Source organism: Patagioenas fasciata, chromosome Z (assembly GCF_037038585.1).
Source record: "Patagioenas fasciata isolate bPatFas1 chromosome Z, bPatFas1.hap1, whole genome shotgun sequence".
Classification (NCBI taxonomy): domain Eukaryota; kingdom Metazoa; phylum Chordata; class Aves; order Columbiformes; family Columbidae; genus Patagioenas; species Patagioenas fasciata.
The window spans coordinates 18,292,442-18,308,442 of NC_092560.1; the positions used below are offsets into that span (position 1 = coordinate 18,292,442).

The 16,001-nt window shown below is 38.6% G+C and overlaps 1 protein-coding gene across 3 annotated transcripts in view; it reads left to right on the forward strand.

Annotated features, from left to right (window-relative positions):
- SLC24A2 (solute carrier family 24 member 2) overlaps nucleotides 1-16,001 on the forward strand; it is a 111,976-nt gene that overhangs the window by 45,049 nt on the left and 50,926 nt on the right. For all 3 annotated transcript variants that reach the window (XM_065860725.2, XM_065860726.2, XM_071802198.1), the window contains exons 3-4: nucleotides 12,564-12,602; nucleotides 13,683-13,791. In XM_065860725.2, the coding sequence (XP_065716797.1) occupies nucleotides 12,564-12,602; nucleotides 13,683-13,791 (148 nt within the window). The remainder of the gene's footprint in view (nucleotides 1-12,563; nucleotides 12,603-13,682; nucleotides 13,792-16,001) is intronic.

Consider the following 16,001-nt stretch of genomic DNA (forward strand, 5'->3'; position numbering starts at 1 on the left):
CAAGAAGTTATTTAAATGTTTTTTGTTTTTCCAAAAACATCCTGGCAACTGGTATTGTTGTAGTAATGGAACTCTCCAGATCCCCAACCCAGTCTCATCTTGCTTGTCAAAGTGGATCTAGAGCCTCCAGCCTTCTCAGCTCTGGTCATTGCGATGTTGCATGGCAGGGATATAGGACTTTAAACTACATCAAAGTCTCAAAATTTTTGCATCTGGCTGGGTGCTGGGTGATTCTCTAGGCTGAGCTGGCAAATTCCTGACAATCTGCAGGGTGGAGGAGGAGCCCAGCTGTGTGACTGAAAAAGCCCTTGTCAGGTGAGGTCTGGGAGAAGGTGGGAAATGGGAGCACCTCCTGAGGATGAACTTGGATAAAACCATGGCTTAAGAAGCAGTCCGTAACATCCAGAGAAAGAGACTTTTTATTTAGTTGCATATGATAGCTAGCGCTTTAGTGATTCCTATAGCTGGATCTGTTAGCCAGTAGAACTGTGAGGGAGGAAAACATTCATATTGCAAAATGCATCTTTTATTTTCACTGTATTTTGTTTTACATGTAACAAATTATGAGACTGATACTTTGCTTCAATGTGCTGTGGAATAAATACCACATCTCTTCCTGCATATTCTCAATTAGTTTAGTTTTATGCTAATCCCATGGCATTAATTCCTGGTAGTGTGAAACTGATTTTGAGTCTGTTTGATCTGTTGGGGGTTTTCTATACCAGTGTCCACCATACTTGTTATTTCTTTGTTTATGTTAAGATGGTGATTTTACCTGACCTTCTTAATTTTTGTCATGTAATTGCAAAATCTCTGTCAACCAGAATGAAAAGGTTTTGATCCTTCAGATTTAACTAGAATGGTTTGAGAGAAGATTTCTGTGATTGTATATAAGGGATTTCAGTTTGGAAATTAAACACAGTTAACAATAATGGGACAGTAACAGTTCTAATGATTCTTACCCATTCAGTAAGCACAAATTTTAATTAAAAGAGAAAATAAATAATATAAAAAGGACCCTTCAGATATTGCCATAGACATCCACAGCAGAACTTCAGGAATACTATTTATGGAGTATATTAAAAACATGTATACACAGAGATGTCTTCAGTAAAACAACATGAGGCAGGCAGAATAAGGGAGTTTTAATCTGTGTTTCTGCTCATTCTGGCCACACAACATTTTATGAATGGAAAGATGGTATTTCAGGACTCAAATATATTTGTTCTCCCTGGCTCCCTCGGTCAGCACTGTAAGCACAAAAGCTGGTTACCATAAAAGGCTATGCATAGAACACAACTTTATAAAACGTGGATTAAATTGGTAAAATCCATATTGGAGCCTCACAAACTCCCATATGAAAGAACCATGTGTACTGACAATTTAGTTTTCTGGAGACTTCAGTTTCTCAGAATTCGAGTGAGTATTTTGAAGAGAATCATGTGTGCATTGATTAATGAAGTTTTTAGATGCTTACAGAATGATCACAGTGTTGTGTCAAAACAGAAACGTGTAGATTCATAGCAATGGGAATTCTCTATGGAACCAAAAACTGGTTTGTGGATTACTTCCAGACAGTTTTAGACTACAAAACACATGATTTCCAGCTTACCTCACCTTACAGTTTTATTTATATGATTAGTTTAGTTGTGTTAAAGGTTTATCCTAGGGAACTAGGTTGTCCTCTTGTGGAACAACCAGATTTTTGTACATCTGGCAGTATGGCATTACTTAAAACCAGGGTTTTCCATTGGAGTGCATTGGAGTGTCAATAAAGCCACAAACATGCCAACCTGGAGCCTAGCTACAGGAACTGGAGTTTTATTATTACGTAATCACCAATCATTTAGATGGAGACTCAGAAAGTATTCTTGTTTGTTTTAATGTTTCATTATGAGGGTTCAGCATTGCTATGCAAGTCCAAGTCTTGTTTTCATATCCCCTCTGTCATGGTGAGTTGACTTAATGCAAGAGCATAGTTTTTATTAAAGGATTCCCCTGATCCTTCCGTTTCTCATAACTTCCACTCTGACGAAAGCCTAGGTGGAGCTGGGTAGCTTTTAAACCAGAGAGTCATAGCAGCCCTCTCCTTGGTAAATGCAGGTCGTTATGATTGTACATGTTAATGAAAGCAGATAACTCGAACAGTAGGGGTATCCATGTCAGATAAACAGTTGTGCCAGTCCCTGGAGCAGAGGTGTGCATGGCAGACTGGGCTTCCATGGGCATTGTGCCTGCCAAAGAAGAGCAAAAAGGCAGCAAGAAGGTCCGAGACATGATGAGAGAAGGAGAAGTTCTGGGACAAAAATCGTAACCAGAAAAGATGGAGGCAGACTGAGCATTTGTGGAGCAACTGTTGGATAAAAGAAGGCTTACACCTTAATGACATGGTCTGCGTGTGACTCTTCCAAAGCTTAGAAAAATGAGACTATAAGTTTTTTTATAGTGGAATGGGATAACATAAAAGATGGATGGAGTTACTGTGAGTTTCTAGTTGAAAGACCTTGCAGATTGTGATTTTGTCTGGTATCCAAAATAACATATCTCAGCAAAAGTTTCTGAGAAATCTCATGATTTGCAATAAAGCTCACCTGGTGGCTTGGATGTAAAGAAGTGCTTTTGTCCTAGGCTGTAAATGGAATGAGAGGTGTAAGGCAGATATGAGCTAGGACCACTAGCTTCTTAGGCTGCTACCCTCACTACTCCGTGAACTCTGTCATGGTTTCTTGTAGCTATCGTCTCCTACTACACCCTTCCATGATTCAGTCCTTCCAAACTCCAGGCCATCTCTTTCCCCAAATGCCTTATTCTCTTGGATCACAGTAGAAATTCTCCTTGAAGCTGTAGGTTTACCTTAAATATTAAGAAGCTGTTCTGAGAAGACCAGGTTTTGCTGAGGAAAGCAACATAGCCACTGCTTCTGGATTATGTGTGGCAATGGATTACCTGCAGGCATCTTGTTCTGGCTGTAGAGACAAATCAGTAGTATGAAAGGCAGCATGAAATAGCAGGCTGATAGAAGAAGGTATACACAAATATTTTCTGTTTATCCTTTGCTATGCAATGTAGGACATAATTCCCTAAATTAACTATCCAAACACTGAAAGCCAAAATGGGGCAGGTCTGATTTAAGTCCTTAGTGCTGTAACTCTACATTTAGAAATGGTGCTCCTCAGGTCTTTCTGCCGCTGTTTCATCTCTTGGCTCCAAAGGAGTTAAAAGTAACCTGGCATATAAATGCAGATTTTACAGAGCATGTGCCTGGTGGTCTCCAGAAGCCCAGCTTACAGAGCCACAGATCTTCTCTTTCATCTTAATGCAAAGCAGAACACTGTAGAAAAGTAATTAAAAGGCAAGAGGAATCAGAGTAAGACAAAAGCTGATGTGGTCCTTTTTTTCTTCACCTAATGTGAAGAAAACAATTTGTTTTGCTTTATGGTTGTAGATGAAATTTGGATATTTGGACTTGCTTTTCTGCATGCAGCTCTATGAGCCTTGCTAGCAGTAAAGTGCTGATTTCTTATCTGCAGGTGTTTCTGTAAAATCTGTTTTCTATTTTTTCTTAATGCTTTTTCTCCCTACCTTTTCTTACACCCTCGCCAGATACAAGACAAAGTCTTAGATGGCATTTGCATGTTTCGGGCGATCAGAAAGACCTAGAAAGCAGTGGTGAAAATAGCTGAAAATGGTTATCTGAAGGATGAATATGACGGTAGATGGTATTCAATGTCTGTTATAAGGACAGTGAGCCTGGAATACTGTTTAGTCAAATTTGCAAAATTAAGGTATTTGCTCTTAGCAATGTTTTGTTTTGCTTCAGATTTAATGTCTGATTCTCAGTTTTTAAACTGAGAAAGCATATGATAGTCCAGTTAGTATGTGCATTAAATAAAACCATATTTTCATCAGTTTTCCTTTTACAATGTTGAACAATCAGTCTAACATCCTGTTAGATGTAAAAAGTCCGAACATTTTATGTGCTTTGATTGTCATATAATCTTGTAAACCATGAACAGTCCGAAAAGATAAAAAATCTTTGATGTTTGTTAGCTGAAAGACCATTGCGAGAGGTACATTTTGATCTTCTTCCTATAGCTATTGGAGTTGCTTCTCTCAGAGAAGTTCTGCTTTGTAGCTTATTGAGATGAACATGTATGTCATGCTCAGTAGATAGTGCAAAAGCAAAAGAGCAAAATTAATTGCTGAAGAGAAGACAGCCTTACCTGATAACCTGCCCAAAAGCAATCCTCCCTCTTATTCAGAATGAAGCTATTTGCTGACAGTGGCTCTATTCCCAGCTTACAGATGGGGAAATGGAGGAACAGAAACAGTCGGCTATATTTTGCTATCATCAGGCTGGTGTAAAACTGACACCCAGAGTCCTGCAGCTCAGAGCTGGTGCTGTGCACACGGTGGATGAGGACTTTCCATTTTGACGCACAGTTCCTTGAAACATTTGTATTTTAAGCATCATCCTGACTGTTTTGGTGAGCCTTATCTTTCATTTTATTCCTTTTTTTTTTTTTTAAATGTGTAAAGTAGGCCTTTTTAAATGTTACTTTTTGTTTCATGGAAAAGATAGTGCCACAGGATAAATACAGCATGCCCAGGCTTTCCCTTTGTCTCATTTAAGGGCCTGCGTTCTACCTTCTATTCTTTCTCCCCTTCAGACACTGTGGGAAACATCAACTATTAGCAATGCTCATCTAGCTTTCTCAGTATCCTTCATTATTTTACATGCCCCCTGACGTTTGATTACATTCTTCTTGCAGTTGCTATCCTGAGAGCCAGATCTGGTCTGAGTTTCTGCTGTCTGATGATGAAGTCCCCTGAGGGGAAAGGCAGCTGTGAAGTGAGACAGAGAAGTGAGCAGAACTTGGTGGAAAGGAGAGGTGACCAGGGCAGCTGAGGACACACTGATTCAGCAGATGGTCCCTATGGGCTGCGCAGGCTGGGTTCTCTGCAGCTGGAGCTGCCTGCGTCCCTCAAGGTCCCCAGGGTGCTGGGCGAGGACAGGCAGTGAAGCTTCAGCCGTTTTGCCCTTGTGATGGATCCTCTGCAATGTACAGCCAGCTTGCTGCAATGAGATTTATTCGGTAGCTGCAAATCAGCATAGCATCACCAAGCACTTTCCTCTCTGGACATTATTGTGACTATTTTTAAGACAAACTCTGAAGCTTCCACAATCTGTAGCAGATCCTTTGTGAATTTAGGTAAGCAGAAGTCCTAGGAAGTGCTTTTTAGATGGCTTCTTACTGAGCCACTGAGGTTTGATTGAGTTGTAATAAATGAAGAGGAGGCACCTGCTGTCAGGAGTCTCTGTAGTGTTGTTGGAGTTCAGCTGAAAACCTTCCAAGCCCTCTGCCCAGAATTTGTAGTTTTGTCATGGGTGATTTTAATTCAGACTTTTAAAAAAAATATTGAGAACTTAATCTTGGAACACTCACTAATGCTTTCCCATGTAATGTTGTTGATCAAGTAGCAGCATATTAAACACTTCAAATCCAGGTATTTTAAAGCTGGCCAAATAAATCCATACTGAAGTATTTAAACTGTCGCTTGTGAACAAAGGTTTTATGTGCATGAGTATCTAATGACCGCTGTAAGTACTTAACTCCAGATTTATTTTTTTTAAGATTCTTTTACCCCATTAAAAGTTACACGGATGTACAGAACTGTTTTGCTAATTTATATAATTTTAAAAAATCGCAAAAGGTGACTTCATTGACAAGTTAGAAATGAGAATAAGAGGACAACTTAAAACTGCGTAATTACTTCTGACACTAAGGTGATTAAAAACTCATCATGTCTTTAAGCTTGAGCTATTACATTGCCATCCTAAGCCAAAGATACCTGACTTTAAGCAAGTTCAGAGAAGGTAAGAGACACAGGGCAGACTCTGACTTTCTTATACATGTGGAATAACTAAATGACATATGACTGGTCCAACAGGCTGACGGGATGAGTAATATCCTATTTCAGATAACGGTACATGTATAAATCTGAAATTAAATCAATTGACATAACATTAGCATATGATTTAGCAACTGATACCTTAAACCATCCATTTCTCATTGTTTGAATCAGCTAAGATGCGTCTCTTCTGAACATTTATGAGAATTCACTATGTGTATGCGCATTGGGTAGTTTCATGAACAGAGTGGTATGAGGGAGGAGACTGATCTGGATGAACAAATCCATTCTGCTTTGCCCAGGGCTAGAACTTTCATACTAGGTGTCTGTAAACAAGCAGTTGTAAATGCAGCCAGGTATTCAAATTTGGTACAGCTCAATGTCTCTGCGGTTTTGGCTTAATTTGATCAATTCTTTATTTTGATGAATAAAGTGAGCTTCCAATGTCAATTCAATTTTGGGTATGGTTCTTGTGAAACTGTTTGAGAGAGTCCAGCGCAGAGCCATGAAGATGATTAAGGGAGTGCAGCACCTCCCTTATGAGGAAAGGCTGAGGGAGCTGGGTCTCTTTAGCTTGGAGAAGAGGAGACTGAGGGGTGACCTCATTCATGTTTATAAATATGTAAAGGGTGAGTGTCACAAGGATGGAGCCAGGCTCTTCTCAGTGACAACCAATGACAGGAGAAGGGGCAGTGGTTACCAACTGGAACACAGAAGGTTCCACTTAAACATGAGAAGAAACTTCTTCTCAGTGAGGGTAACAGAGCACTGGAACAGGCTGCCCAGTGGGGTTGTGGAGTCTCCTTCTCTGGAGACGTTCAAAATCCACCTGGACACATTCCTGTGTAACCTCATCCAGATGTTTGTGCTCTGGCAGAGGTATTGAACTAGATAATCTTTTGAGGTCCCTTTCAATCCCTGACATGCTGTGATTCTGTGTGAATTGTATTTATTTTATTCAACAATACAAAAATCTGCTTCTTCAGGTAGAACTCCCTGTTTACTTTTAGGAGAGAGAAAGGTGGAAGGAAGGAAGGAAGGAAGGAAGGAAGGAAGGAAGGAAGGAAGGAAGGAAGGAAGGAAGGAAGGAAGGAAGGAAGGAAGGAAGGAAGGAAGGAAGGAAGGAAGGAAGGAAGGAAGGAAAGAAGGAAGGAAGGAAGGAAGGAAGGAAGGAAGGAAGGAAGGAAGGAAGGAAGGAAGGAAGGAAGGAAGGAAGGAAGGAAGGAAGGAAGGAAGGAAGGAAGGAAGGGAGGGAGGGAGGGAGGGAGGGAGGAAGGGAGGAAGGAAGGGAGGAAGGAAGGGAGGAAGGAAGGGAGGAAGGAAGGGAGGAAGGAAGGAAGGAAGGGAGGAAGGAAGGAAGGGAGGAAGGAAGGAAGGGAGGAAGGAAGGAAGGGAGGAAGGAAGGAAGGAAGGGAGGAAGGAAGGAAGGGAGGAAGGAAGGAAGGAAGGGAGGAAGGAAGGAAGGAAGGAAGGAAGGAAGGAAGGAAGGAAGGAAGGAAGGAAGGAAGGAAGGAAGGAAGGAAGGAAGGGAGGGAGGGAGGGAGGGAGAGAGGGAGGGAGGGAGGGAGGGAGGGAGGAAGGAAGGAAGGAAGGAAGGAAGGAAGGAAGGAAGGAAGGAAGGAAGGAAGGAAGGAAGGAAGGAAGGAAGGAAGGAAGGAAGGAAGGAAGGAAGGAAGGAAGGAAGGAAGGAAGGAAGGAGCAGGCAAAGTGAAAGGAAGTTTTAGTTTATTTTTCTCCAGTGTGCTTGCTAAAGCTTTTTCCTCTTCTGTTTTAAATAAGATCCAAGGTTCTGTACTCAGTTCGCAGACTGGATTCTGGTAATGCTCTACTAAGTAGTAATATGGAAATTAAAATACTTACCATCAGTTTACTTTCCATCTGGAAGAATTCTAGTTTAAGTATATTGAGATCATTAGGACTTGAACTTTTCAGCTTCCTTCCAACTATATAAATCCTACCCATTGCGTAGGCAAGGGCTATAACATGGGATTGTTTTGAGATATTCACGGAAGGGAGATCTAAGGGATCTCCAAAATCCGAAAGAGGTATGTAATAAGAGAACTAGATAAAATAGTAAAATAGTACCTTGCTTTTTTTTTTTTTTTTTTGGTTGGTGGGTTGGTTCGATGCCTGGTTGGTTTGATGCTTGGTTTGGTTTGGTTTTGGTTTTATTAGACTAACTTCTGAAATCTGTCTAGCTGACTTTGTTGCACTGGATTTTAGTTATGCATTAACCTAACATAATTTCAAATAAATGGAGAGCCATTCTCTACCAAGTACATTACTAGCACACAGAATACTGATTTTTAGAAAGGATCTAGACCCTCTTAGGTTAACTAAATTGACTTCAGTGGCTGCCTTTGAAGTACATCTAATTTTTCTGCAGTTCTGCCTAACAAAAAACCACAGACCTTAAGCAGAAATGTCTTGCAAAGATTAGAGACCCCTGTGCACCAAGAGAACTATCACCTGTAATTGACTTCAGGACTGACAAACAGTGACTCACTGGTAAATATAAAATTGCAGATTCCAGATGCTACTTTTGAAAACAAGCATAAGAGGGAGTAACAGAAGTCCTTCACTATAAAAAAACATCTTGAGACAATTTATCAAAACCTTATCTGGGCTCATATTCTACAGGAATTAGAGACACCATATTGCATTCAGCATAACACTTCCAACATTGTGAACTGTCATTGTTCCCCTAAAAGCTGATTAAAAAATTAGCTTTTTAGCTATTATAGTTGGAAAACTTTTAGCAATCAGGAAAGAGAAATGAACCCACACAGTAGAAGAGAGATTGAAATCCAGTTTTGTTTTTACCTGCTGTTGTTTGGCAGCCTGATTTTTCTCATATTTGGGGAAGGGAGTGTGAAGTCCAGTTTGCTAGTCGTTTCAGGCTATTGAACCTGTGACACAGAAACTTCAGCTAGAGTGGCAATTCTAGAGCTGCAGGCAGTCAGCTCTCTTAATTCTGGTTTGGGAATACATAATATAATAAGTAGTTCAGTTTACTGGCCATCTTTTATTAACAAGCATGTTCTATATCAAATATTTTGAGGTTTTTTTATAGATTCTGACCCTCATTTGACTGTCATTATGCACTTTATTTTAAAGGAAAGCATGAGGAGATTCGCCACATAGTTAGTGAGGCATCATCTCATGCACTAATTACTTCAAGCATCTGTTTCTCAGGAACATACATTCCCAAAAAAGGCAAGGAGGATGTCAGGATTAACCACTAATGGACCTTTGTCACCAGGAAAAAGAGATGTGTGAAAAGGATAGCAAAGTTCATTTCTTTATAGCAAGTAGATATGTCTTTTTGCATTCTTTTTGAAATAAAATGTTTTAAGACTTTTAGCACAGGTGGGGCAAACAGTAGAAGCAGGAGGATGCGCAAACTCTTAAGTACTTGCTGTGGCATACAGGAGAGCCAACAAATACTTTGGTTAATTCTGTAAAAAAAAATCAGTGAATTGTCTCATGATTAATCTTTTATTATTTGGATTAAAATATAAGGGATTGTACCCCAGATACTTTCTTACAAGACAGTATACTAGAGTACATTGTTTTCACTTTGTGTAACTGTAATATATGCATGGTTTTAAAGAAATTATATGTAGTTGCAAAAGATAATTTTTTACTAGTAAGTCTTTCAGAAATATTTGTCATACACAGATGACACAGAATTTCCATCACTTTCTGATCTGAGGAGGCTGTTATACAATGGTTGCCATGATTTAGGAGCAAAATTATCTTTACAGAAAAGTGTGTCTTTAATGAAGCCACTACTGAGTATGTCCAAAAATATAATATTCACTCCCAGTGTAAAGACTCTTGTCTTAAATTAAAATACTACATAAAATGTCTGAATACCAAATGTTTCTATAAAGGAAAAATGATACTTCAGAATACTTGCAATGCAGTATGTGGTACCCAACTTACATAGCAATGAACAATTAAATTTAAAACTCACTTTAAACAATAGGGAAATGGTTTAATTTGCCATCCCAGTGGGGACAAAATGCCATCAAATACATGATGGAAACAGCAACACCATAACTGACTTTTTCACTGCCGCAGTTTAAAAGACTTTCTTAAGGTGTTATTATTGTTAATCCAGGAGTTAATTCAGACATTATAAGTATTTAGTATCACCAAAATGTGAAACCATTGTTTACATTCCCGTTCCTAAAACTGTGGAGGCTTTTGTGTCTTAAAATTCTCTTTATATTCCAGTCTTGAATATTTCTTCTAGGATGCAACTTTGCTGGCAAGTTAAGCTCAGAAACAATTGCATTACTAATCATGTGTGGAAAAAAACAATTTAAAAAATTTGTTTTGCTATGTTGCATCCCATTCTGTACTGATGAAGATTTAAGTTACTTCAGATGTGTTTTTCACTTTTATTTGCTTAACATATATGCAAATTATATTTCATTATTCTTTCTCTTTATAATTATCTTCTCCAAATTAAATTATATGGTACAAATTATCACATAGTTGTTTTTATACATTCATGCAGCTTCATGCCATTCCCTTTCAAGTAAACGACAGTGTTTCCTTCAATATGATTTTTTTTGTTTGTTTAGGAATGCTTTCATATTAAGCCTAGAGCATTCTCAGTATTTTTGAGGCATGCTGAATGCTCTGAACTCTTCTTGGCCATAAGCAAAGTGACATTCTTCAACCCTTTGTCAGGTAGAACACAATGAATTACTCAGATTTATCGATTATATATTCTCATGTCTTTCAGTATTAAAATTAAGAAACAAATTTCCTATATTCAAAAGGCCAAAGCCACAAATAATAATAATAAATAATATTTTTTTAAACTTTTGTTAAAGTTTCAGTTTGGAACTCTCATCCACATCTCACAAGCTTTACTTCTGTAACTATGCTCACAGATCTTAAGGACTTGACTGTCCTAAATTGCTTCTTTGGAGACAGTAACTTTTCCTAGCTTGTCTCTTTTGCTTTCTTGCAAATTTTGCTCCAAGGTAAATTTTCCCTCCCATGAAGGTCCCTCACAGTGTGCACAAATAAAGCATGGATTTGCAAGTGTGTGAAAGAGCATGTGCATCTATACTATGTACAAATATACACATTATGCAAAAATTTTCTAAGCTGCATCCATGCTTTTATTGACATTTTAGAACACAGGTTTTGTATTTTCTTTCTCTTTCCTTTCCCTTCCATTACATTGAAAGTTCTTTCTATGCAGTAGAGGCATAAAGCTTTTTTTCCCCTAACCATTTGTCACACCCGGGAAGACTAATTTCAGATGTGACAGGTAGTTCCTTTATCAGAACAAAGATCAAGGATCTTTTCTTTGCCTCATTATCTCTTCTTCAAGTTAATATTCACAGCTGGGGGGGTTACATTTTTGACAAAGGTTCAGTTCTGCTTATTCTTTTACTTATTATGGAACATAAAGCATCTGCTCTGTTATCAAGGGTTACTCATAACTGCTTGCCTTCCACTTAACCTTCAAGATTAATTCACTAACTCAAAAGGCATGTCCTGAAAGTTAGTGTTGATATGTGTCCGAAAGCCGGGTTTCACTGCACTGGGGTGATGGTCCGTAGACGAGTTGTGATTTAATTTTGGTTTTTTATGTAATGCACCAAACAATAGCCTTGAGATGGAGGAAATTATTTACATGCCAGTATGTGGGGAAGGGGTTGTGACCAAATAAGATTGAATGTGAGACAGCTGGAGTTTGCAGTGTGTCCTATTTTAGTTAGTACTTGGTGACTGGAGTTTCATGTTTTGTATTCTGGTGTTAACTTTCCTTCCTCAGGATAAGCAAAATTACTGGAAAAATAACACAACTTTTATTACACAACTTTCAAGATGTCATGGAAACATATTCCATGACAAAAGTCCTGGGTTCCTATTTAACAAGTTTTACTTCTATTAAAGAAGCAAGCAAAACTCAGGAATAAAAATCAGATGCAAAATTTTGCATATGCTTGTTTTTAGTGCAAATTCAGTTCAGCCTCAGAAGTGATGCCTGATGATGTGCTCTGCTGCTGTTCTTCTAAGGATAGGAGAAAGGAATCACAAATCACCTCTAGGATACATCACTTACTTGAAAGCATTTTTCTTCATGGCAAAGCAGTGCCATGTTGCCTGCCCTTAGCCAGAGCTGCCAGTTTGGGCTAAATAGCCATTTGCTTGAAGTGGTTAAACTGAAACATCTTTTTAAAATTTCTGTGCTCAGTCATTTCCTGAAAAATGCCGGAGTATTGTTTCTCCTTTTTAGGCTTCTCGTTGAATTGTTGGTCGATCTGGAGTTTCTTCTTGCTTCTAGTTTTTCAACCCTCACTCTTTCAAACTGGTTGCCGTACTGGGAGTAATTTGTGTGAACTGAACATCGTGATCTGCAGCGCAGCTGCTGCGTGCCAGGCCCTGGAGTGACAACAGTTTCTATCCAAGAAAATTACAAAAATAAAAGTCTCCTGCAATGTTGCAGTGTGAATTTACTCTGAATTACTTGATCACTTGGATGCTTTACTTGGACTGGTTCAAAAACCTATGACAACAGCATTCATAGGATTGGACATCTGTGGTGTTTTACTGCCTTTCCTTTCTATGTATGCTCCATCTGACACTTCTTTTTGTTCTTTTTCCTGTTCATGCAGTCACCTAATGCTGGCGACAAGGATGACCAAACACTGACGGTAGGTAGCAATTAATATGTGTCTGAGCATTTATTTCTCAGGAGGGTGGTGAGACAAGCCTTTCTTTGGTTTGGCACACATCAGCGTTTTTCTAAATTACTGGGATTTCATTCCCCCTCCTGTGCTGCTATAGAATTCAAATAATTTCTTTCCAATGAGAAAGCAGTGAACTAATTTTCTTGTTCAGTTTCTATAATTTTTCATTTAGTGTTTGTATGACACCAAGGATTAATCCATGTACCATGTATTGTTGCAAAATACTATTTTCTTCAGGGTTGTTGTTTTCCTATAATTGGATTTCAGGGTCTTATTAGTCAGCAATCTGTTGGCTCTGATTATCCTTTTTACTGAAGCAAGCAGACAGCCATCCACAAAGCAGCCTTACTCTATGGGATGTGTTAAATGCATTGATTATTGTCCTAGACAATGGCATGGGGACAAGAACCTCAGAATACATTTTATATTTCTTTAAAAGTGTGTGAAAGATGCCTCTGTGGTAGGTCCATTGCTATGAGTGTCTGCAATGCCTTACCACACTCACAATCTGGTTTTGCAATCAGCATTTAATAGATTGAAACAAAGCAAGGAGTATGTTTCACTCTGACTGAGCTGTAGGATTTTACCATTAAAAAAGGGTGCTCTCTGCCCTTTTTGTCCACAGTTTTTATAATCCGCATATAATTTGCAATGTACTGAAGCAATAAAAATTAGAACTTGCTTCAGAGGTTCAACCACAATGTTCTACAAAGGAACACAAACTATGAATTCTTCCTGGTGCAAATGTGGGGGGTTTATTTTCTTAATATTTTAAGAGTTATCACAGAGAAAGATTCTTTTTCGCTTCTTTTCAGCCTTGGGAGACTAATAACTAATCTGATGATCCATCCCATCCAGACAAACATGTATACATATGGCAATGCTTAATATGGTGTATAGTTTAATCTAACTTGCTATAGGTGATGGTTGAAAATGCTTCACTGTGTAGTGACATGTGTGATCAATTCATAGTGTTTCAGACCTGTTTCCACACAAAAAACAAAAAAAAAAAACCTAAATATTTCCCCTTATTTTTCCACCTAGACCAAGCCACGGCTCCAGCGGGGAGGAAGCTCTGCGTCTCTCCACAACAGTCTGATGAGGAACAGCATCTTCCAGCTCATGATTCACACACTGGACCCACTTGCTGAAGGTATTCCTATTATTTTTTTTGTTTTCTGTTGCAAAAGCAAACAAATACTTTCCTTTTGCCTTCTCCCCATGAAACTTTTTTTTTTTTTTCATGTCCATTGCTTTCATGAGTCTGAATGTCTCTGAATTTTCTGCAAGAGTTTTGCACGCTTATGTATTGGTATACATACTTCCACCAAGACTTGTAGCTTAGGAAATGGATTCCTTGTGGTGCTAACTAAAACAGGTCACTTGGCTGATGTATATGGTAACCACTGTTTCACTTCACCTCTGGCTTTTGCAGCAATTTTAAAGGTACAAAAATCCTATCCTCTTGTATTTTTGTAGAGATGTATTTATTTTCTTTCCTGGTTTTTATTTTAGTAAATCAGGGGTAAAAAAAATAGAAAAAAAAAAAAGGTAGGTAATTTATCATATGGAATATAGAAAAGAATGAGGGTCTGCTGGTTTGACATTGGATGGATTATCGCTGACATTAGGAAAAATGCTACAAGCATCCCACTGTGTTACGTGCATGCTAACAGTTTGCTTGCTTTATCCAAGTGTGGTGTAATTCTTTTTTTTCTTTGAGAAGTTAGCAGGAAGACCATGGTTGCTTTGATCTGAGAAGTTCACAGGAAAACCATGATTGCTTTGCATCCGTAGGGTGATTTGAATCTCAGCTTCTGGTAGGCTTCCAGAAAATTCAAGGCCAGGTGTTTACTTGGTGAATGTGTGTCCATAGGACATTTCTTGCTGTAGTAGTAAGTGTCGTGAGAAATAGCACTTGTGAGGGAAATGTGAGGGACTAAAGAGACTTAAGATATGACTCACAGTGAGAACTTCCAAGCATTGGTGGCCGTAAACTGTATGTAGCACTTCCTTGCATTTAGGTTTCTCTAAAGTTCTCTTTGCAACATCACATACAGCGTTTTAAATTTCTCTGTATCTCTTGGACAAGACAAATCGGCTTTTCCATTTCCTTCTTCAAAAGCTGAAGCTGACACTTGTTTTGCCAACACAAGGGCAATTTTAGCTCTTGCAATATCCACACCATTATTTCTACTCTCATCATGATTCACATTGCTTCTCTCTTTGGTTAATGCCAAAGTCTGTTGCCTCTGTGTGTGTGGAGTCATCAGCACTCTGTGCCCAGCTATTCCCATTTAATGCAGAAAAAGGACATGAGAAATTTATGGCAGTTACACGTTTGGCTTCCTTTACTTGCAGGTGAGCAGGCTTTCTAACTGCTGCACCCAGTAAGTCTCATCTTTACCCACCTGGTAGCCAAGATTTTCACTCGCTAGAAGGAGAAAATACTTCCAATCTAAATTTTTCGCTTTTTAATGAAAAGTTATAGTTTTGTAATTTTTCATTACAATCCTTTGCACTCATCTTTTCTCTTAAAGCAAAGGTCCTGGGCTGTGGATACCTGTGGTGTCTCAAATAGTGCTAACAAAACAAAAAATAACAACTCATCTGAAACAGTAAATAGACTTCATCAAATCATTTTTAAAAATTAGAGAAGAAAAGCAGGTTGGGAAGAGCCCATTAGCGGGAATAGAACCTTTATGGCAGATTGAAGATCACAGAAAAGCTAGATATGTTGACTGGAGTTCAATTCAGACTTAATGAAGATTCAGAAATAAGATCAGCTCTCAGTTATTTTTCCATTGCTCGGGCTTATTTCAGTTGCTTCCCAGACCTAGCTTGTTCAGCTTTCAGACCTTTCCTCTATACATTTCCCCTGTATTAAGCTTGTACCACGTAGTACGATCCAGAGGCTTCCCCCTTTGTGGCACAGGAAGAAAGTGTTTTGAAATCTCAAATCCATCTTGGGAGACACAGAAGACCAGCATTTTTAAAAATTAGGTATTAAGTTTATCAGGTAACTCGGTGCTGTTCTTCATTATCTCAGTAAAACACATGAGATCAATGTGGATTGATAGAGATAGTTTTGGTGGATAAATCTTATTTAAATTACTCCAGTAAAATTTTCTTCAGGGTCTCTTTGCTCACAGTGCTTTAGTGTTTGGTTGGTTGGGTTTTTTATTTTTCCTCTCCAAACTCTTATATTTGTCCTAGAATTAGTATTCTTTAAAAAAAAGAAATATAAGGGTTTTGTGGCCTAGAAATAAGTGCAAAGCAGTAACCACCTGTATGTTTCGTTAAAACTGACAGACTGGGTTTAAATTTACAAAGGGAAAAAAAAACTACCCACATTTGCAGTAG